The 22,335-nt window shown below is 54.8% G+C and overlaps 1 protein-coding gene across 1 annotated transcript in view; it reads right to left on the bottom strand.

Annotated features, from left to right (window-relative positions):
- Nucleotides 1-16,644, bottom strand: part of LOC118000196 (heparan sulfate glucosamine 3-O-sulfotransferase 3B1) — a 35,281-nt gene extending 18,637 nt beyond the window's left edge. Inside the window, exon 1 of the mRNA XM_034989827.1 lies at nt 16,091-16,644. Within this exon, the coding sequence (XP_034845718.1) occupies nt 16,091-16,644 (554 nt within the window). The remainder of the gene's footprint in view (nt 1-16,090) is intronic.
- Nucleotides 16,645-22,335: the final 5,691 nt, after the last annotated feature.

The raw sequence follows: 22,335 nt of genomic DNA, 5'->3' as shown, positions 1-22,335 counted from the left end.
TTCTGTCTGATTTCCCTTCACAGCTCTTTTATCAGTGGGGGCGTTCTATTTTATTAGTTTCCTCGCTCTTCATTTACCGTGCATCTCCCTAGTAGAATATAAACCACAGGAGGACAGGACCAGGCAGTGCGGGTACAATCAACCTAGGTATCTGTGAAATGAACGGATCTTTGCAGCCCCAGAGTCTGGAATGGAAGAGATGCTCCATAAATTAATAAAACCGACGTAGCCCTAAGGAACCACAGCAAGACCAGCAGGGCGTTCCCATACTGGGACAGCCGGAGCTAAGTGAGACCCTCCTCCCCAGTTCTCCGTCCCTGTTGCTGGGTGTTCAGTGCACACGATCCTTAGGGGCATCCCAAACACCGGCTTCCTCCGGATGGTCCCCTCAAATACACTCCACTGAGTACAGAGAAGCCACAGGATTTTATAGTCGGCGCTCACCAGCCCCGAATCTCCATCAGGATGTAACTGACAAGCAGCAAGCAGCTGGGAACCTCTTCACGGCGCTCGCGTGTTAAACGGGAGCGGGGCCGACGTTCCAGACCTAAGCCTGCCGCTGAACCCCAACAGTTGCAATCGCTCGGGGAGCACCTTCTCCCACAGCCGGGTGTCTGCCGTCTGCTGGTGCTGAATGTACACCCCGCGCTCCCAGGACCCGCGGGCCATCCCTGTGCTACGTCTAGAGTCTACTGGGAAGGCAGGCTTCCAAGAGGAGGGGAAATGCAAAAAGTTCAAATGCAACACGAACATCGAATCTGTAAATTTCTTTAGTAAGGGAGGCTCAGCTGGCCCCCCAGAAACCCTCTGGCCAGTAAGGTAAAGGCTTCATCCCCAACCTAACATTCAACTTCTGAGCCAGCCTCCTCTCCCAATCCCTATCCAGCAACCACAGATGACAGACACCTGTAGGTGACGTGCCCGTCCCCTCCCCCGCAACTGACATCCCCGAAAGACACCATCTGGGGAAGATGAGGTGGCTCCTTTGATCAAAGAGCTCAAAATGAACAAAAGCCTGAGTCCTCGGGAAGCTGGCACGCATTCTCCCTGGCGAATGCCCTTTCTTGGGGAGCACAGAAAAGCCACGGTCTGTTCTGTGGGGTTTCCAGCTGGGCCAGGAGGAAAACACAAGGCTAAGAAGAACCTCGCATGACGGAACCAGGGGGGCAGAGGAGGAGCAGAAAGACCTGGTGTCCAGAGCCCATCCGGCTCACGCGGGCAGCCCCCTAACCGGGAGCCCCCTGGCTGGACTCTCCTGAGCCCCCGCTCTCCATCCCCCCACCCCAAGGGAAATGCAATCCTTAAGCCACACCTGATGGATAACTACAGCCACTTTTTTTTTTTTTAAGATTTTATTTACTTATTTATTTGACACAGAGAGAGGGCAGAAGCAGGGGGAAGTGCACAGGGAGAAGCAGACTCCCCGCTGAGCAGGGGGCCTGATTCGGGGCTCAATCCCAGGACCCTGGGATCATGACCTGAGCTGATAGCAGATGCTTCACAGACTGAGCCACCCAGGCGTCCCCGTAACTACAGTCACTTTTAAATGCGGACACAGACGGCTCCCAGATTTAATTGAGTTCCTCCACAGTGGGTGATTGGACGGGACTCCCATCACTTGGGGAATGCGGGCAACTAGGAACCAGACACCTCGTTTCTCTCCACCTGCTCAGGATTCTGAGACAGGAGGATGCAGGGTTGCCCTAGGCCTGCCCAGCTGGGTCAAATGGTGTTCCCTCTTCCCCTAGCTTCCTCTGCTTGCTCACCGGCCCCTCCCAAGGAATGAGGGGTTCCCCCCTTCCCCGCCCAGAACTGGTTAGGACACCAGCCCTAAGCCTGCAAGCGTGCAGCCATCTGTTTTTCCATGACATCGGGTTGGAGAAGCTGGCTTTGGAGCTCGGCTGGGGGTTGGGGAAGAGTGGCCCGCTTTCCCCCAAGACTTCAGACCACAGAGCGAAGGCCCTTTGGGACAGTCCTCCACAAATTACACAGAGAGGCAACAGGGAGAGGTGGGTTCTATAGGAAGGAAGGGAAGGGTGTCCCGTCCTGTCTCATGAGCACCATGGGGAGCAGATGCTCGTTCTCAAAACTGCGAGAGCCGCATGCAAATTACCTAGCAAAGCTAAGCGCTGTTCATATTAGGAAAACCACCCATACGTTTTCCTGCTTTGTCCTCCTTGAAATACCAAATTATTTCGTTTTCCTCAAAAATACGTGAAAAAAGTTCAAATGCGACACTAACATCAGATCTGTAAATTTCTTTAGTAAGGGAGGCTCGGCCGGCCCCCCAGAATCCCTCTGGCCAGTAAGGTAAAGGCTTCATCCCCAACCTAACATTCAACTTCTGAGCCAGCCTCCTCTCTCAATCCCTGGCACCTCCTCTGCTCCACCCAATCCCCAATGCTTTGCCTCTCCTCTCTCTGGGCCTTTCCCACAGTGCTGCTCTGCCCCAAATGCTTTTTATCTGCTTTCTGAGACAATGGATCAGCAAACTCCTATCCATGCCTCAAAGCCCAGCTCAATGGTGGCCTCTCTTTGGGCCCCCTTCTGTCAGCTCACCAAGATTGCGAGCACCTTAAGGCTTCTGACAACGGCTTAACATCTTATTTTCCCAAATGCTTTTAGACTGCTCGACCCATTTCCAGTGTTCAAAATCTGCCTGGTGCATAAAATCAAATCACAAAGGAATGAACAGCCAGACCCCACATCCCAGCAGCCATGCCGTCAAGACGCCCTGGCCATGACCTGGCAATAAGTCTGTCTTTACTGCCTGATTTTCAGAAGGCCCCACAGAATGAGAAGATGGGTATTAAATATCTCGTTAAAAGATACGTAACTCTATAGGAAGGGAAGTGAGATAAGCATGAAAAACTGGTCAGGTACACGCACCACAGGACCCCACTCTGTGTGAAACCGCCTACTTCCAGACCATGTGAAAAGCCCCTTGCCAAGCATCTCGCCTGCAAGCAAGAGCTCAGGGCAGAGGGGAGGGGGCCATCCAGACAGGTGTTAGAATTTCACCCAACATGAGGAGCTGATAGTAAGTGTATCAGAAGATAATAAGATCATTCTGGCAAGTTTAGAGTGCTTGGAGGGGAAATCCAGATACCCTTGTAACTTAAGTTTTGTACAAACAGGTAAATTAATCCCCCCACCCCACCCCGCTCGCTGTAAAAAGGTTCCACTCGCCTCCTTTCCCAGGGACACCTAATCTGAAAGTTTCCTTCATTTCTGGTGCTGTGTGTCTAAAGAACACTTCTAAGTGCTCCCCCTTGGCCCCAGACAACAAAAGGGGAAAGGCACATTAAAAAAAAAAAAGGCGATTGGTTTCTTGTGCAGCTCAAGGCTGCCACTGTTGATCTGAAGAAGTGAACGTTGTATTTCCCCGAGACCTGTGTGGGGTTAGCGATCCTTTCAGTGCTATGATAAACACAGAGAGAACAGAAGGACTACACAGAGCCAGGCGGCCTGGAGGAACGATTCACCCTTTCTCCAGCACCATCAAGTGCCACGGAGACGCAGCACTTACCTTTGAAAGCAGACAGGAGCTTCCTGGAAGAACTCTGAACCAGCAATTAGGCTGCTCAGGGAACACCAGCCAGGAGAAGCCTTCTAAAGAAGCCGGCAGCAAGACAGGACTTGAAATCCTCAGGAGCAAGTCGGCTTCCCCAGGCCTCAGCCTCAGCGCCTTTCTGCCCAGGGTCCCCAACTTACCGCGACACGAGACCCCTCTTCTCTTTCTTTACCTTTTCTGCATGATCATCCCGGGGGGCGGGGGGGGAGGGGAGTAAGGGGGTTTCCCAAGTTTGAGATAACTTCACAAGCGTGAGGAGTAGGGAGTCTATCTTGCCGTAAGAAGGAGCAGCTTGTTTGTTGCAAGGGCTAAAGGTGGGCAGAGAGAGCGCAGGGTCAGGGGGCAGACTCCAAAACTCGAGAAACCCTGGAGCCCTGCTTGACCAACATACCCCAAATTGGCATTAGGACGAACGCTGCGCCATGGGTGATCAGTCGATATTGACCGAAAACGGGATCCTGTATTCAGGGGGAAGGAAATACCAGATATGAGAATATGAAACAGATTTTTGTTCTGTCCTGGGTTGTTTTGTTTTTTGTTTTTTTTTTTTGCCTGCAGGACTTCTCAGGGCCTTTAATATGCTAACACAGAACCATTTTCCCAACATATCACCTATTAATCTTTCTAGAACTTTCTGTTCACTGAAGACACTTGAGACCGTACTTCTCCAAGTGTGGCCTGCAGGAGACCTGCAAACTGTCCTCAAGAAGATAAATGTACAACCCGACAGCAAGCATTGCTGTCATAAGTCATTTGGCATTGCCGCAACACCCAAGGTCCTGATCAGTGAACTCACGGATGGGGTACAGACCACCGCGGCTATTGCACAAGGCATGAGCTGCATGCTCGTCACACAAAGTAGGACAACACATCGCCCCACAACAGACTGGGAAAACGTGGTCCCAAACCAGTTTGCAAACACGGATGGGCTCATCTCCACTGGACACGTCGGGATGTTGACACCAAAGAGCTAGAGCGACTTAGCCAAGGTCACAAAGTCTATAGCAAAAGGCTGACCCCCAACTAGGGGGGAGGCACATGGAAGAAGAGCCGGTTAATGCACCAGAAATATTTTTTTAAGTAGGAGAAGCAGGTCATTGGAACGGATTTTAGCATCATGATTCTGATTTCAAATGGTCCCAGTGGGCAGAGCGCCATGCAGCCTCTCCCAGAATTTTTATAGCGGGAGTACAACGAAAACCAAGTCAAGTAGGGAAAAGCTGATGCCAAAATCTAACAAGAATGCCCACGATGAATTAGATGGAAGAAATTCAATCCTGGAAGTAGTGCATACCTGAAAAGGAGGCAGATGCAGGGGAAAGGGACAGTCTATGGCTCCCACTCTGTCCCGCACTGACTTGACCCAGAACCAGGCAGGTAACAAATGAAGTGAAGTTTGCCAAGTGGGGGACAATAAGGAGCAGTGGGGACTGTGTCAAACGGAAGAGAACATGCCCCCATTCACAGGTGCAGGTGCTCTCCAGCTCTAAGCCACCTGTTACCATGAAGACCATCAGATCCTAAAAGCAGCAGAAAATCTGGATTTGTTTGTGAAACTTCTGACTCAGTCAAAATTGGCAATGAATTTACAGGTTTTTAAAACCCTTGGGGCGCCTGGCTGGCTCAGTCGTTAAGCGTCTGCCTTTGGCTCAGGTTATGATCCCAGGGTCCTGGGATCGAGCCCCGCATCGGGCTCCCTGCTCAGTGGGGAGCCTTCTTCTCCCTCTCCCACTCCCCCCTGTTTGTGTTCCCTCTCTCTCAGTCAAATAAATAAATAAAATCTAAAAAAACCAAAAAACAAAACAAAAAAAAACCTCAGGCCGGGGTTGGGAAGAAATATCGAAGTGAGGGGATTCCTACTGATGCCACGATCTCTCTGGAGTCTCCGGCGTGTGGAAGGAGTTCTGTGAACAGGGGCTTGAAGAAAGAAGACGCCATCCAGAAGTTCCCGTGTGCACAGTGGGTCTTCGCATGGGTAAGCGGAGGCGACCCGAAAGAGTTCGCGAACTGCAGAGTAGGAGCCAAGTTCTTGGACAAGGGCACAGATAGACTCGGCGTGGGCCAGGTCTGCTCTATGGTGAGACCTTCTCCTGCAGGGCCGCTGGGGACAGTACAAAGCAGGATGGCTCCACTGACCGGGACAACAGTGGCTAGGGTGTCAGAGAACGCAGAGGGGAGAGGGGAGAGTTTCGGTGTGATCCTGGGAACAGAACGGGGGCCGCATGGTCGTGGTGCAGGCTGTGGGCAGCTTCACGGAATGGGTGAAAGAAAACAGGTTGGTAAATGAAGAAACAGGAGGAGGCTGGGGCCCCAAGAGCAGCCCCAAACACACAGATCTCACCTCTGGAGTCCGGGCTACAGGGACGGTGTGAAAAGGGAGGGTGGGTGCATGCGTGACAAGCATACAGACTGCCACCCATCAACAGAGATGTCCTTCCAGCCGAGATGAGGCTGAGCGGTGAGTGTGGGCAGCAGAAGGAAAAGTAGGCATGGGGACAGAAAAAGAGAGGGAAAAATATAACCCTGGGGATAGTTTTATGTGGAGAAGTCTGTGGCTGGGGGGGGGGGGTACAATGAAAGAGACGGCTTGCACTGGTCCAGAAGGAACACCAGGTCGGGTTTCGGCCGTGCATAGAAGCTCCAAGATGTGGCGTTTGCAGGGCCCCTGGGAAGCTGTGGGTTCAAGAGGCTGAGCCACCTACAGATCCAGCTGTATGACCTTAGGCGATCTCTGAGAGCTTCCCTTTCCTCCTCCACAATGTGGGGGAAATCACACAGGAAACATCACTCCCAGCACACAGCAGGCTCTCACTCACTAAGGCTGAGCTATTTTTTTTTTTCCTATTGCATCACATAGTAACTGACATTCCCTCTCCTTCCTATCTCCTTGGCTCTCTTCGGACAGCTCCTGGAAAGTAAAATACACAACCACATTTCTTAATTTGCACTATTTTACCACAGGCTTCCTGTTCTCCTTCAAAGGGTGTTTAGAATTATTAGTGATTTGGCGGGACTCGTGATTTTTTTCAAATCGGTGCTTTAATGGCTCTGCGAGGTCTTTGAGCCTGTGGATTTTTTTTAGTTCACGGAGGAACAGGCCTCGCAAGGACAAGTTCGTGTCTCTTGTGCTTCCTGAGTACTTCAGCTGCTGCCTGGCATAGCACTTGATAAAAATCAGTGCTCGAACAGGGCATTTTTTTTAGGGCAGTGGTGTTATTCTGTAGGATATTATAAAGACCGATGCATGTCATTAGACATTTGTCAAAAACCATGACATGTTCGACATCAAAAGCCATGTTGTAAACTCTGCAAGTCCCAGCGTAAGCTACCGGCTTTGGGTGATGATGCTGGGTCATGTAAGTTCATCAGTGGTAACAAACGGACCACTGGGGTGCTGCCCGTGACCGTGGGGGAGGCTGGGCATGTGTGAGGACAGGGCGAACGGGCAACTGTCTTTTTGCTCCATTTTGCTGTGTCCTAAAACTGTTTTTTAAAAGATAACGTCTATATATACAGATATATATTTAAATAAGTGTTCAATAAATCCTTGTTAGGTGAGCGAAAAAAAATAGGTCAGCATGATTTATAAGAGGGTATTATTCACTGACTGCAGAAAAAAAGAATTAAAATGGTAGGTCACCTTTCACGTGCTCCGTTTGAGTGTTTCAAGTCAGTAACAAAGTAGTGATCAGCTCCCCTACCCTATTCTCTGTGCCCACCCCTCCCACACACACCCCATGCGCACCCACTTGGGGCTTCGATAAAAGCTCAGGGCTGGGAACAGGATGTTTCCTTCTTTGCGTATCTGTGTTAACTGGCAGCACAAGCATATGCTAAGTGTCTGGAGACTCTCTAACAATCAGCCTGGAGGGCACCAGGGACCCCAGGCACAGCACAAGGGCTGGGCTGAGCCAGGACTAGCTTCCAGCCTTAGAAGCAAGCAGGGGGAGGGAGAGGCCTTTCAGCTGGGGGAAGGTAGTGATCTGGAGGTGAAAGACTGTTCTCTAATTGTCTTAGTGTGTCTTCTCCCCGGGGGAGACTACTTTAATGGACATAAGGCCCAAATCCTGAATTTCTTCCAACTCTCTCCTGCAGCAAAGAGCATTGTCCTATATGAGCTCCAGGCCTTTTTAATACAGGTCATCTCCTGTACCTCTGCAAACCCCTTCCCCCCCCCCCCCCAAAAAGGTGTCTCATCCAAACCCACAACAGACATCCCAGTGCACGGTGTAAATCCCATCCTGACAGGAGGCTTTTTAATCACCTTCCACTGCACTGGAGAAGGGTAAGCTTGTGAGTGCCCACCTGCAGGCTGGGGGAGCAGAAGGGCGCTCCGGGGCTGCCCAAGAGGAGCCATTCCAACCCCCTGTGGGTAGGGGGCAGCTGCTGGACTGAGGGCACGAAGTGGGGGGTCCTGCGGGAAGGAGGGCGCGCGCCCTCGAGGGGCACGTGGGGAGCAGCGGGAAAGTGTTGGGGGCAGGTGGGAGTGGGGGTGGCGAGCCACCTGGTCCCCGTCCAGCAGAGATTCAGGCATCAGAAGGGGGTCCCGAGAGTGATTTGCCCTTTCCTTTCCCTCCTCTCCTCCCCACCGGGGGTCTTTCCCCCTTTTTGTCTCCATCCTGTCACTTAACGGGCCCCATTCATTGGAACTCAAGCTAGTTTGGGGGTGTCCACCGAATCCGCGGACTCGCATTCCAGGCACCCATCACAGAAGTGGGTGAACCGAGCATCACAGAATGCCTCCCCCGCGCAGAGAGAAAATGGTGAGGAGCGGGGAAGAAAGAGAAAACACGTGTTGGCTGAAAACTGACTCCACCGACTCACTTCCTCGCGAGCCATCTCTCCCTCCCCCCGGGCCCCTTAAAAGACGGTTTCCTCGCCCGCTTCTAAGAATTCACTCATTGCAGCCCGCGCCCCAACAAGCCAGGGATTCGGGGAAGGCGAGGCCGCCTCTGCCCCCCAGCTCTACCCGACGGAGGCAAACATTTCGAGGAGACACACCTCCCCTCCAGAAGGCAGGGGAAAATTGTGCAGGAGGGTTCAGAGAGGGCGGGGGGGGAAGACCGGAGGAAGCACACACAGCGGCCGGGGCCGCTCAGCTCAGGACCCAGCCTGACTCCCCGCGAGGGCTGCCGGGCAGCCGGGAAAGCCCGCCCGCCCCGGCTCCGCCAGCCCCTTCTGGGCGGGGCCGTCGCGCAGGCGGAACGCCACTGGCCTCCTGGAAACCGCTCGGACCAATCAGCGCGGGGCCGGGGCACGCCGTCACCGCCCCCTCCCCCCGGCGGGCGCGGGCCGCTCGGCCAGGCCGGACCCAACAGGTGAGGCCGGAGCGCGGCGCTCGGGCTGGTCACGTGGCTGCAGCCGGCGGTCGGCCCCGCCCCGAGAAGCTCCGCCATCTGGCTCCGGGGCTCAGCGGTCGGGGACCCGAGGAGGTGGTCCCGCGCGACCCCGGCACCGTGCTGACCGATCCCAGCCGCGGAGCCATCTTCTCTGCCCGTGGCCGCGCGGTCGGCCACCTTCCCGGGCGCCAGGTCCAGGCGAGCGCTCCTCTGTGTCCCCGAAGGGCACGGACACATGTCCCCGCATGCGTGGGGACATGTTGGACGCTTCTGTCACCAGACCCTGCCTCCTGCCCCTCAGCCATTCAGTCAAGAGCGTGCGTTGGAAATCTGCTGCTTCTCACTTGTCTTCCCCCCCCCCCTTTTTTTTTCCCCATTCTCCCATTTGTTGCCCCAAGCTTCACACTGCCCAGAACAATCTTTCAGCATTGTATGGGCTTCTGAGCAAGTGTAACCATGTTAAGAAGCGTGGGACGGAGCTTGGGGGAGGGGGAGGAGGAAGGGGGACGGGGATTCTGAATCCTACGCCCCCAAGCCCCCAGGATGCTTGGTGAACGCACATGGGATCATTCACACTCTAGTCAAAAGTGTTTAAAAGTACTGATCCCTTGGCAGCAGGCTAGCCTGGGCTGAAATACAACCAACTGGATGTTAAAGCAGAGTCTTATTTTTAACACATTTGCTACATTGAGAAGAAAAGGATTTTATCCCAAGAGCTTATCTGTTCCCTAACAAATGTTATCAACTTAAAGTCACAGTGAATACACGTATGTACATACGTACTTTTTTTTTCTTTGTTTTTCATACATAGCTTTATAATGCGAGGAGAAAACAAATTCCCCTCTGGTAGTCCCTAACCAGATCCACAGTCACAGTTTGTAAAGGCAGCTCTCTCTGCGAGGCGAACAAACTCTGCACAGCGTTGCTATTTACACGTTTCACCCATGATGCAATGAGGTGAAGTTTTTGAATGACTCAGTAACTTCAGCTATTTTTAATATTTCAAGTCGCAAAAATACCTAAAGAATTTAAGATCTCGATATAAAGGAAATTAACTCTTACCTACGTGCAAAAAAAATCAATGGGGGATTTAATTAGCATTAGGAGTATCTTAACATATAGCCTCTCGGTTGCAATAATTAAAATTATTATCATGTTATCAGGCTGGTCATTGCTCCTCACATTCAACTTTTCCCCAAGTCTAAATTCAGGAAAAGAAAACATCGATATGCGCGAACATCAGTTTTATTTGGTGTTAGTTTTATGTTGGTAGAGTTTGACAGCAATAGGAGATTTCTAGCAAGGTAATGTTTTAAATATTAGGAAAAGCTTCATGCTCTACTTACAAGTAGCTTTCAAAGATAGCAGTATCTCATTTCTTTTCGGTCATGGTAAATGTTTTCATTTGAGGTAGGCAGCATATTGTATTCATTACCCTTGAAAATATGCCACATACTTGGGGAATTCATTTTGCTGGGATTCCTGACTATCCCAACAGCCTAGGACTGAAATTTCCCTTACTGTCTGAAATCACCCACTGTTAAATGAGAGAGGTAGCGCCCTATTTGGAAACTAACTCTATTCACAGCAAAAGAAATGCTCCTTATGCTCTGCCTTTGGAGTAGACATTTTGTGTTTCTGTCAATCAACTTCACTTCCATGTTCAAAGAGTGAGGACATAAAGTATTGAGAAACTACTGATAGAGCAAGCAATCTTGGTCACGTACTTCAGTTCTGAAGCTCGAAATAAATGCCACTTTCCTGATTCATAACACTAGCTGGCTGGTGGGTTGTGTTTTTTTTTTTTTTAATTCCTGGTGCGCTTTTAATTCTAAATAATTTTTGCGATTAAAAGGGTCAACTTCTGTAGTCAGAAAACCTTATCTCCTAACAACATGTTTTAACAAAAATGTAAACCAACATACGTTATTTGGAATGAGGTTTTGTGACATACTGATTTTTCTAGATCTCAGAAAGTTTTTCTTCAAACAAAAACAAAACACCAAACTAGAAAAACAGCTGTGACAGAGCACTTAAAAAATCACAAACAATACAACTTTAGCTGGGAAAATGTCTTTACAAGTATTAGTCTGTGTTAAATTGTAAGTTTTTAATACCCATGGTTCCTTTAAAAAGGCAAAAGCTAGTTTAGTTAACATTTAATTCCTAATTATAGTATCTTATGTCAATAAATATTTTTTAAGACATAGGCTAATTTTTTAGAGACCTGTTCATGAATGCCGTATCACTCGGAAGCTAAGCGTAATTTAATTCATACATTTAAGCCTTTTATTTATCTAAAACAAATAGGTTGCTATTAGATATTGACTATTTTATTAACTCAGAGCATCTGGGAAAACACTTATGATTAGGTTAATTTATGTTATATTTTCCCCTCAACTTGTAAAAGATTAATCAACCATTTTATGGTCTAATTTAGATGCCTAATTAAAACCAGAGTTCAACACATGCTACACTGTCTTGCTAATAAATCTTGACAGCTTTGTAACATGATGGTTTGTATTTCAAATTGTTGCATATAAATGTAGATTTTTTGATCTTCACCCAGCAGCTTTAAGTGAGTTGCATATTTGGTTTAAACTCCAGGACTGAGAAAGTGCAAATTACTTCAAAAAGGATTATCTCCAATCAGATCGGATCTTAAATTTCCCTCGGTGAAGACAGAAGCAGTCCTTGCCACCAGGTTTTCACAGAACCAGTCGAGGAAAATAGGGGAGAAATTAGTTTTCTCAGCAGTTGTTAAATTGAAAATGCAGGAAAAGTTGCTACTTTCAGCTAATGGCTTTCAAGAGAGAGATTTCTGAAGTGACTGGGTTTTAGAATCTATTTCTAAAGAAATCTGCTCAAAGTGTTAGTTGTAGCTGTCTTCTGGTTAATGAGTACAAGTTTTCAGTGTGGATTTGGGCACTGTATTTTTTTTTTTTTAATGAATAAATTCATTCCAAGAAGTTCTGTAACATCTTCTTTAACCCTATGTCCTCCCAAACACCTCCCAGCCTTAAAAAAGGCAAATGGAAAAGAATAAATCTGCTCTCACTAGGGACACTCCCTATGTTTTCTCCGCCTGTATATTTGAGTGATATTTTTGTCATTTTAATGACTCCATGGACTCTGACCGTCCTATGCAGCAGAGAAACGCAAACTCTTTCAAAGCAAACCCAGTTTTGAACTCATCATATGTGGCCAACATCATGCTTGGGTCACTTTAAGCGCACAGCACAGGGTGACCTCTGGATCAGGACTGTCTGGGTGGCTGTATCAGCCTTTGCCACTTTCTGGCTGTGAGACCTTGGGCTGGCTGCTTAACCTCTCTGTGCCTGTGTTTCTTCGCCTGTAAAAGTACCTACTTCACAGGATTGTAATGAGGATTAAATTTGCTAATCCTGTAAAACTTGAAACAGTGCCTGGCACACAGGGAAAACATTCAGTAAGTGTTAGCTATCAACATTATTAAACCACCCACACACTACACTTTTTTTTTTTAATGTGGCCACAGCATTGAAGTGTCAGCTTATTTTGTACAACCAAAAATGGAAAGAGCCAAGGTGGGGGAAGGAGTTCTGCCACTGTCCTGTCCAAGGCGTATTTCTCTATACAAAAAACCAAGAATCACACAGTATTTGCCTAACTTAATCCCCAAACTGGGGTCATTAAAATTCATGAAACTCTACCACACTTGAGCCAAATCAAGAAGAGAAACTGATTAAAGAAAGTACGTATTTCTTTTTAAATTCAAAGGTTAGACCCATAGTCAGAGCCTAAATGTAGGGGGTGGGTGCTTTCTCCAGGCTTGGCATATGTGAGGGTCTCCTGAACCACTGCCCCCCTATTTCTCAAACACCTTCACAACCATGACACAGAAGGTAAGGGCTAGATTCACCAGAAGTCCTGATGAGCCACTCCGTGGGGGTCCTTTAAACACCTGTTAAGTTTGGGAGGCCTGATCAGAGAGAGAAAAAGCGAGCTGGATAATGAACTGGGGGGAAAAAAAAACCAAAAAAACAAAAAACAAACCACAAGAGTCTTAATCCCAGACTAAAACAAACTCGGGTCCCGGGCAGAGGAAGCACACCTACTAGCACTTTCGATTTTTGTAGCAAGTAAAGCAGCCGAAAAGCGCCTGATTTCCGACGGGTGGCAAGGTCAGCTCCGTGTCGCCACCCTGGGAGGCTCCGATCCCACCACGATCCCTCCCTTTCGGGCCGATCGTGTCTCACGACGCAAAGTGGAAAGAGCTGCGATCCAATTCTAAGACTTCATGCAAATGTGCCCAGGCCCTGGGTTTACTGGTTAGGCCACTAGGAAGACTGTGTATCAGCGGATTAAACCCATTAACGACTTGCACAGACTCAGCCAAGCCCCTCGTTCTCCTGCAGATTGCCAGCCTGCCTGTCGGATTCAACCACCCGTGCCCGTAGTTTCTTAATGGCTCCAGAATGTCTCCCCCCCTCTCCTCTGTTCGGGTTCCGAGGACTTGTTTTAACCACGTTTCCGAACTGCAACGCTCTCCGGTTAATAATTATTTATACTCGGCTCCAGTCTGCGGCCTGACCGTGCGGACGCAGCGGGAGCTACAAAGGCACACGCACCTCCCCGCGAGCAGCTAGGCTCGGGCTGAGCCCAGAGAGCTCCAGCCAGGGCGAGCGATGCTCCCCGGTCACCGGATTTTAGGAAAAGCGTTCTGGGACAGGCGTCTCCTCCCGGTGGGGTCTGTTTAAAGTTAAAGCGGCTGCCTGCAAAATAATTGAGTCCACACGTTGGCCCAGACATCCAGAATATTCTAAATCAATTAAAAAATTAAGTAAGCAGATGGCATTTTTGGAAGACCTTTTTTTTTTTTTTCCCTTGCCGAAAAACATCCACCAAGCCTGCGGTCCCGCCGGGCGCCGCTAAGTGCAGCCCCGGATCGCGGCGCGGGGGGCGAGCTGCGGGGTCTCTAGTTTGCCCCTCCCGCCAACCCGCTCACTCGCGGGGCGAGCGCCGCCGGCCCTGGGGCTCCTGGCCCCGTCGGTCCGGCCCCTCCGTTTAGGGGGACCGCTAGGGAAGACGACGAACCTCCCGCCTCCCCGTAGTGCAGGGGCCCGGCGCAGCCGCTCGCAACGCGGCCCGCGGGCGCCCGGTCCCGCCCGAGGCTCCCCGGCTGCGCTCCCCGCGGCGGGCGCGCGGCGAGGCTTTCAGTGCGGCTTCGTCCTTTCTTCAGCAGTTTTGAGTCAATCGAAAGGAACGTGGCAGGTGGAGCGCGGCCGCCTAAGAGCCTTCGTGAATCTTCCTGTGGGGATTTCCACAGCCTGCCCCAGGTGCTCTACGACCTCCTGCCTTGACGGATTCAGCGCTTTTCCTGCCAGTTCCTCCCAACCCAGCCCCTAGTTTGATCTGCGAAAATCCCGAGCTGCCTCCGGCCCCTGGTGGGTTCCCCCTGGAAGGGCGCTCGTTATAGCCCGGGCCCCCAGGAGGAGGAGGAGGAGGAGTAACAACAATGCACTCGGTGGCCCCCTGGTAACAATCGGAGAGGCCCCCACGTGCCCCCACGTGCCAGCCGGGCACCCGAGCGCACCGGCGCACTCCTCCGCGCCCGGTGGGAACCACAGGATCCCCACTGCACCGATGGGAGCACTGAGGCTCGGCGCCACCAGCGGGCCGCCAGAGCCGGGACGCGAATCCAGACGTGGGACTCCGGAGCCCCCATTCTTAACAGCCGGTGTCCACGGCCCGCGAACGTTGGGAAGCGTGACTGTCACGGCTGGCTAAGCCTCGAGACTTGGGCAACTCCTGACAATAAGAAAAACATTAAGGACAAAAGGGAGGGGGAGGGCGAGGCTGGGAAGAGAGCGATTTTTAATCCGCTGGCTCAGCCCCCCTTTTCTCTCTCCCGGGGCCGAGAAGGGGGGATGGGAGCAGGGGACGGGGTTCGGTTCGACTTTCCCCTTTTGTTTTCCGAAGTCCCGAGCATCTCGGGCCTGGAAGGTGCCTGCCGGGGACTTGATGGAGGCATACTTGTGAGGGTTGGGGGTTGATGACCAGAGAGAACGGGTGGGGGCCGGTGGCTGGGGCCCCTGGGTGCCGACGAAGTTTCCGAAGGCCGGAATCTGGACCCCCTGCCCACCCGCGCCTCACCGGAAGCTCGGTCAACCCAGAAGCTCACCCCAAAGACCGGCAGCTTTGGGAAGCGTTGGGCAGGGGTCGTGATTATGACCCCGAGGGCCGCTGCCCCTTTGGAGCCCGACCCACAGCCCGACCCGAAAACCGAGTTTCCGGAAGCCCCGATCTCGGGGCAACGCACATTTGTCAATCAATGAACCCCTTAACATTCCTGGCGCCCCGACGTGTACAGGGCCGGCGGAGACCGGGTCCCTGCCCGCGCTCTGCCGGCACCCGGGCCCAGGAGGCGGAAACCAGCGAGCTGAGCCTGAGGCGCCCGGGAGCCTTCAAAGCCGCGCGCCGCTCCCGCCCGCTGCAGTGCGCGCCTTTGCCCGATAGGGACCAGCACCGCTCCACGCTCCGCGCCGCCCGCCCGTCGGCCCGTCTGCCCGTCTGCCAGGCGGAGGCGCCGGGCCACCCGCCCAGCTCACCCTCCCGAGCCCAAGCTGCCCGCCCGCCAAGCGGGTCTGACCCTCTTCGGGTTCCAGCACGGAGTAGGACTGTTGGAAAAAAAGTTTACAGACGCCGTCTCTCCCACCCCCATCCCCATCCCCATCTGGGGAGCAGAAGCTGCTCCAGAAGTTGGTCTAGGGCGGAGACCGTGACCGGCTGGGCGCAGAACGTCCCGGGCTCCGAAAGGAAAAACTAAGCTACGAGCAACACTGGATCGATTCGTTTGCGAAACGGCCACAGTTAGAGGGCTGCGCGCTTCCCTGGGCGCCACCCCAATCGCTAGTCCCCTTCTTTAATTCTAGGGGCACAGCGGGCCACGGAGCCTCCAGAGCTCGTCGAGAAGTTTCTACGCGTTGTGGAGAGAGCGGAGCCCCGCGCAACCCGTACCACGCTGGGGCGGGATTCTGGGCGCCGCGGGTTATTCCTCTGTCTGCCCCTCCCGCCCCCGGTGGTCGGGGCTGTACCCCTGTCACTTCCCCAGCACATGCCACGTCTCCCTCTTCTGCCGCTCTTGATCGCGGCTGCCGCCCCGGCCCTTGGCCCTGGCCCCGGTAGGGAAACTCACCGGTACCAGGCGAGGCCCTTGTCGTAGCTGCGGTCGAAGAAGTGGGGCTCGGCGCCCACGGCGCGCACGTCGGGGTGCACGCGCAGGAACTCCAGCAGAGCCCGCGTGCCGCCCTTCTTCACGCCGATGATGATGGCCTGCGGCAGCTGCTTGCTCCCGGACCCACTGAAGAAGCTGGAGATGGAGCTGGGGGAGTCCGGCGTCTCGGGACTCTGCTCCTCCTGGCTCGCGGCGCCCTCGGCCGGCTCCTTGCCCGCAGCCAGCGGGGTGGCCGGCGCCGCCTGCAACGGCAGCCTGGGGGCAGTCCCATCGGGACCCGGAGCCAGGGCTGGCGGGGCGTGGGCGGCGCGGGACCCCGAGCCCAGCAGCAGCAGCCCCGGCGCGGCGGCGCACGAGCCGGCGCACGAATACAGGAACATGTAGAGCCAGATGCAGAGCATGGCGAAGAGCAGCGCGAGCTTCCTCCTCACCGGTGGCGGGGACGGCGGCGGCTGCGGCAGGAGCCGGCCGGGGACATCGAGGCAGGATCGGCCGCCGCTCAGGCGCTGCCCCATGCGCAGCCCGGGGGCGCGGCGAGGGACATGGCTCAGCACATGGCGCGGGGCCCGCCGGAGCTGTGAGCGCGGAGAGGGTTCCCTGGCCCGCGGGACGCCCGGGTCGTTCGGCTTATTGCCCCCGCGCGCCCGCAGCCGCCGCCGCCGCCGCCGCTGCTCTTCCCCAGGTGGCGGCGGCAGCTGTAGTGGTGGCGGCTTTTGACATGTTGCCCGGGAGGAGCCTCAACGGGAACGAAAGTCGGGGTGGCGGCCACTGCTGGCCCAGGAGCTGCTCCTGCTCGGGCAAGAGAACAACGCACTCCCGCTCCCTGCTCACTCCAGACGGTGCGCACGGCCGCTCGCCGGGGCTGCCTTCTCGCGCTCCTGCCAGCTGAGCCCAGGGAGCTGCCCCGGCACTTCCCCGCGGAGGCTGCGAAGAACTGCGCAGGAAGAGAGCCCGAGACCGAGGTGGGGTGGGCGGGCCCAGCCCTCCGGAGTGACGGGTCGCTCCACCTACCAGAAACCCGGAGCGCCCTGCGACTACAGGCGCTTCGCCGAGCGTTCAGCAGCCAACCGGCTCCCGGAACGTGGGGGTGTGGAAAGGGTTTGGGGCGGTGGAGAGAGGTCGGAGGTTGCTATTGGCTGCGGGATACGGGGCGGACCCGGGGGGGCGGAGCCAGGGGCTGGTGACAGGAGCAGATGGTCGGAAGGATGCTGGATTGACGGAGCGTTGGGAGAGGCCCGACCCCGCCAAGCGGTGCTGGGGTGCGCTCCCGCTGCGCGCGCGTCTCCGCACTCGCTCCCCAGGAGCCAGCCTTGGCGTGGAGTTGCCCTTGTGTCGGGACTCGAGTCCAGATCCAGATGTTTCGCTGGCGGGCTCGTGGTGTGTGTGTGTGTGTGTGTGTGTGTGTGCGCGTTGTGCAGTAGGAAGGAAGGGGGTTGGAGGAGCGCGAGTCAGGCCAGAGATGCCTGCAGCCCCCAGACCCGACCATCCCACGCCGGGGACTCGGAAGCGGGGTGGAGTGGGGGGGCTTCCGGGACAGGCACCGGTCTAGGAAGTTTAAGTGGAAAGTCTGTAAATGGCTGTCAACTTTTTAAAAAAAAGTTTTCCCTTCTTATTCTTTGCCAGGGGTTGATCTCTTTCGGGCCGTGGGTTAACTGAGATTGGTGTAAACTGTCTTCGGGGAAAAATCTTCCCTACCTTCCCAAACCGCCGGGAGAGGTCGGGGGAGCGAAGGAAGAAATGAACTGTGAGAGACAGTCTGGTAGGAAGTTTCCCGTGGTCGAAAAGGGAGTGTGAAAGTCACGTGTAGAAAGTTTTGTCCGGGGGCGCCTGGGTGGCTCAGTCGGTTAAGCGACTGCCTTCGGCTCAGGTCATGATCCTGGAGTCCCGGGATCGGGTCCCGCATCGGGCTCCCTGCTCGGCAGGGAGTCTGCTTCTCCCTCTGACCCTCCCCCCTCTCATGTGTTCTCTCTCAAATAAATAAAATCTTTAAAAAAAAAAAAAGAAAGAAAGAAAAGAAAGTTTTGTCCGGATATGAGTTTGTTGGGGACGTCAGGTTTAAGACAATGTTCTCTCTTCCCCTTTCCCTGAATCCGTATTAAAGCCAACATTCCATTCGCCTTCATTGAAGAGACAGTTCGGTTTGCTGACCTGTTACACTATCAGGTGGTGTTTCTTTCCCACCGATGTTTTTCTTTTTAAGTCAAAGTCAACTTGGAGCAAATCGATCACTGAGTTGCACTTATTTAAGACAAAATCCAGTGTTAGTTGCTCTCCCCAGTTTCCTGCAAAGGGGCCCTCGGGGCGGGGGAGCCAAGCTTCGGTGGAGCGGTAATCCCTCGCGGCGGAACCCCTCGCCCGGTGCCTCACGCCGCCGCACTCTTGCCCCGGCGTTCGCACGTTTGCAGCTGGGCAGCTCGGGATGCTCACGTTCACCCCGGTAGTGTCCCGAAAGTTTTGCGCGCCTGCAACCCCGCTCCGGCGGGGCCAGCCGGCCGCCAACGCTCGGCTTCGCGCCTTTCCGGGACAGAACGTTCCTTCCGATTCCGACCCCAGCGGGGCCCCCGGGGCTGAGTGTCGCCCCCTGGGGTGACTCACCGAGAGCTGCCGCCCACGCCGCAGTTCACTGCCTGCGCAAGCGTGCGCGGCGGAACCGACCTGAGCCCTCGTCCGAGACCAGCCTCGGCTCCCTCAGTAAATGCCTCCAAGGGTCCCGAGTCCCCGCAGCCCTACCCCGGGGCGGGTTCCCCTCTGTCCGGAGCACACTGAAAAAGCCAGCCTCCGGTTCGAAAATGTACCGGAGAGACAGCGATGACCCGAGAGGGTTCAGATAACCCCGAGGCCACCGTGGGACCGACGCGTCCCGGCTGTGCCCCGCGCCACCTCTTTGCAACTACCTTGCGCGCAAGACAGTTTCCTACAAAACTGCTCAGGGGGAAATCATCTCGGTAGAGGATTCTCCTGCTGCTTTTCTGTTCGCAGGGGGGGATTTCTTCCCAGCTTTTCTTTACCCCTGTCCCTGGGATGTTGTATTTGTTCTGCAGAAGTGACTTATTCGCCCTTAATTTTAAATTTCATCAGCTAATTGTTAACTTATTTAAACTTAGAAAACACGAGAATGCGTTTCTGAGCATTGGCCCGACCCTTTATTTTAGAAATGGAGGAGGGAAATGGTGTCTCCAAAGGGTGTGTCTTTAATAAATTATTATTATTGAGGGGGCTATGGATTTGCTGACTTTTGAAGATTTGGGGGGAGAAGGTGGTAGTGGTTTATGATTCGTGTGTTCGGGCGAATTGTAGCTCCCTGTGTGGCAAACTTCAGGCCTGGATGGGTGTGAATCTTACAGTTTTGTGTGTGGTTTTTTTTTTTTTTTTTCTTTTTTAAAGGATTTTGATACTCCTAATAAAAACGGTCTCTGTCCTGAGGGCTAGAGAAGCCCAGTGTAAAAGGAAAGTCGAGGATTACAAATCCAAGCCGCCGGATATATTTAGGGCTCTTTTTCCGGTGGTGAAAGGAGAGGGAGTGGGCTTCGGAAATTGCCCGGAGTGTTCCGCAGAGCTGAGCACCCCAGAGCCAAGTGGCCGCCCGCGTCCACCCGGCGCGCGTTCAGCCCCCACCAGAACAATGGGGGAGTTTTCGGCGCTCCCAGCCGCGCGAGGTCGGCGGGTCTTCTGCGGCCTGAGCAGCGCCTGGGCTGTGACCCGACGTCTTGGCCCTTCCGTCCACTTGGCTGGTCGGTCCACTGGGCTCGGAATGCGCCCCGAAAACCCCATGCCTGCCTACCGCTACAGGCTCTGCCCTGGGCCAACGCCGGCTCTCCCACGCTCCCATTCTGCAGACGCGGAACCCGAGTCTCACCCCTGCTCAGAGCTAGTGGCGAAGCTGACGGTGAACCCAGTTTCAGCTCCTGTCCTTAAACATTGCTTAGCAGTGCGGGGCGGGGGGGAGGGAGGGGGCGCCCACGCACGAGCCAGGCCAGCAGCAAATCGCCGCCACCCACAACTGGAGAAAGGATTGCCTTTGGTCGAATTATTCAGAATGTTTGCATTCGGAAAACCTGGAAAGGAGCGAGTTCAATTTGAGCACCCTGGCATGGTTCATGTTTTATTTTGGTTGGTTTGTTTGGGATTACCTAATGGGGGGCTCACCTGGGGCCTCCGAGGGTTCTAACCTGGCCCCAAAAGGACAAGGCCGCCTCGGGGGGTCAGCCCCTTGTCCTTTTTCCCCCGGGCCCTGCTGCCAACGGCCAGCCAGGTGACCCAGACGTGTCATTCCCGGGCCCTAAAATTCCCCATCGGTAAAAGAGGGAGGACTTGAGCCAACAGATCGCCGCGGTGCTTTCCGCCTGAAGTTTCTCTGCTTCTGGCCTCGGGAAGGGAGGCGCCCGCAGCTGCTCCCTGCGGGGCCGGCACCGGAACCCGGACCTTCCTCCCCTCCCCGGCCTCCCCGTGCCCCCCCGATCCTCCCCTCCCCCACCCCCACCCCCGCACCGCAGCAAGGCGGCCTCCCGGGGCTTCGCAGCTGCAAGCTCCTTTCCTCCTCCTCCAGCGGCGGCCGCGCCTCCAATGCCCGCCCGCCAGGGGGCGCTCTGACAGCCGCCGCGTGGCGGGAGGCGGAGATCGGCGGCCGCCGCGGCCCGCGGGTCACCCGGGCCCTCGGGAAAGGAGACTTTCCCCTCCGCTTGGGCTTCCGCGGCGCCTCCTGGCGCGCCCAGGAGCTTCGGTGGCCTCCCAAGTCTCCGGGTGTCTAGGAGGCCGCGGCACCCCCATCTCCTCCGCGGGTGGACGGCGCGGCTCTGCCCGCGGGGAGCTACCTGCCAGAGGCGGGCACCTGCCCAGCCCTGCGACAGCCGCTCGGCCAGGCGGAGGCGGGGTTCGAAATTCCCGGTAAGAGAGGCTGGAGGGCTTCGCCGGAGGAAGGAAGCGCTTCCCAGCGCGGCGCTCCCACTGCGCCTAGGGGAGCGCGAACTGGCCCAGCCTCGGTGGGAGCCAGCGGCCGCCGCTGGGGTGATTGCCAGGCGGCGGGTCATCGCAGTAAAGCGCCCGCGTGCAGGAAGAGCCCTCTGCAAATCACAGACGGTGATGGCTCTTATCTTACAGCTAAAAGAAGGTGGACCCCCAGACTGGTTCGGTGACCTGTGTCCTGGGGAGTCGAGGTTGTGTGCTGATTCTGCAACGCACCTTGCTCCGAGCCTGGAGGTTCCCTTGTCCTCTGGGGGGACGCTGGGGCAGGGATGGTGGGGAAACTGAGGCAGAGGTACTCGTGCCCCGGCTCCCTCTTGGCGGGGCCATCAGAGCCTGGCTGCTTCCCTCCCGGGAAGTCACGGGGAGGCCCTCTCCACACAGCCATGCTGTCACCAGGTCCTAGCACGGCTGTCCCCATCGCCTACTGGGGGGCCCAGGCACAGTGCTGTCCCGGTGTATTCTCGCCTCCTCCAGCATCTTTGTATGTAGTCCTTTTATTACAGGCCCCTCAAATTACCCAGTCGGGAGTGTGTCCTGTCTTTCCTGCCAGGCGCCCGGATACCATACACCAGAGCTGCGCCGCTTTCCCCAATCTGGTTCCCAACCATTTACTGGCTCTGCGACTTTGAGAAAGTTACACAACCCTTCTGAGCCCCGGTTCCACTGTCTGTCGTTGTGCTCTTCTGCAAATGCCTTCCGTCCCTCTCTTCCTCCGGTGTACTCTCCTGGCTATGGAAATCTTCCAAGGCCAATCCGGTCTTCAAGGTTTCTGGCCGGAGCCGCTGAGTTGCTGGAGGAAATCTTGCCACGGAGGTGACTGGACCTGCTGGATTTTCTCTCCGCAAACATACTACGGTCGCATTACAGGCATCTGCAACTCTCCTAAGTGTCTCCAGGAGGCCCACTTTGCCAAGAGACAGCATTTCTCCCACCTTCTCTGAGAACATTGATGCTAATGGGGGACTGCCTACATCGTCTCTCCACCAAACCTCCACACTGACCAACACCCACCCCAACCCCCTTCTTGCCTCTTGTCACAAAGGAGGAAGCTGCAGGCGAGCGGGGCACAGAGGTACCCCACTACTGCTCTGGATCTCAGCCGTTCCTGCCTCAAGGATGTCTCTTTCCCATCCCCTTGCCCGAGGCATCAGCCTCCCTTGTGGTCTTCACTGATGGGACCCCGAAGGCCCTCTCAGTGAAGGACACTCTGCCCCAGCTGCTGGTGTGCCGTGGACCCTTCTGGG

The sequence above is a fragment of the Mirounga leonina genome, unplaced genomic scaffold (genome assembly GCF_011800145.1).
Source record: "Mirounga leonina isolate KUSES-001 unplaced genomic scaffold, KU_Mleo_1.0 Mir_488, whole genome shotgun sequence".
In the NCBI taxonomy this organism is placed as follows: Eukaryota; Metazoa; Chordata; class Mammalia; order Carnivora; family Phocidae; genus Mirounga; species Mirounga leonina.
The sequence above is the reverse complement of the archived record's forward strand: the minus strand, read 5'-3'. Positions and strand labels throughout refer to the sequence as shown.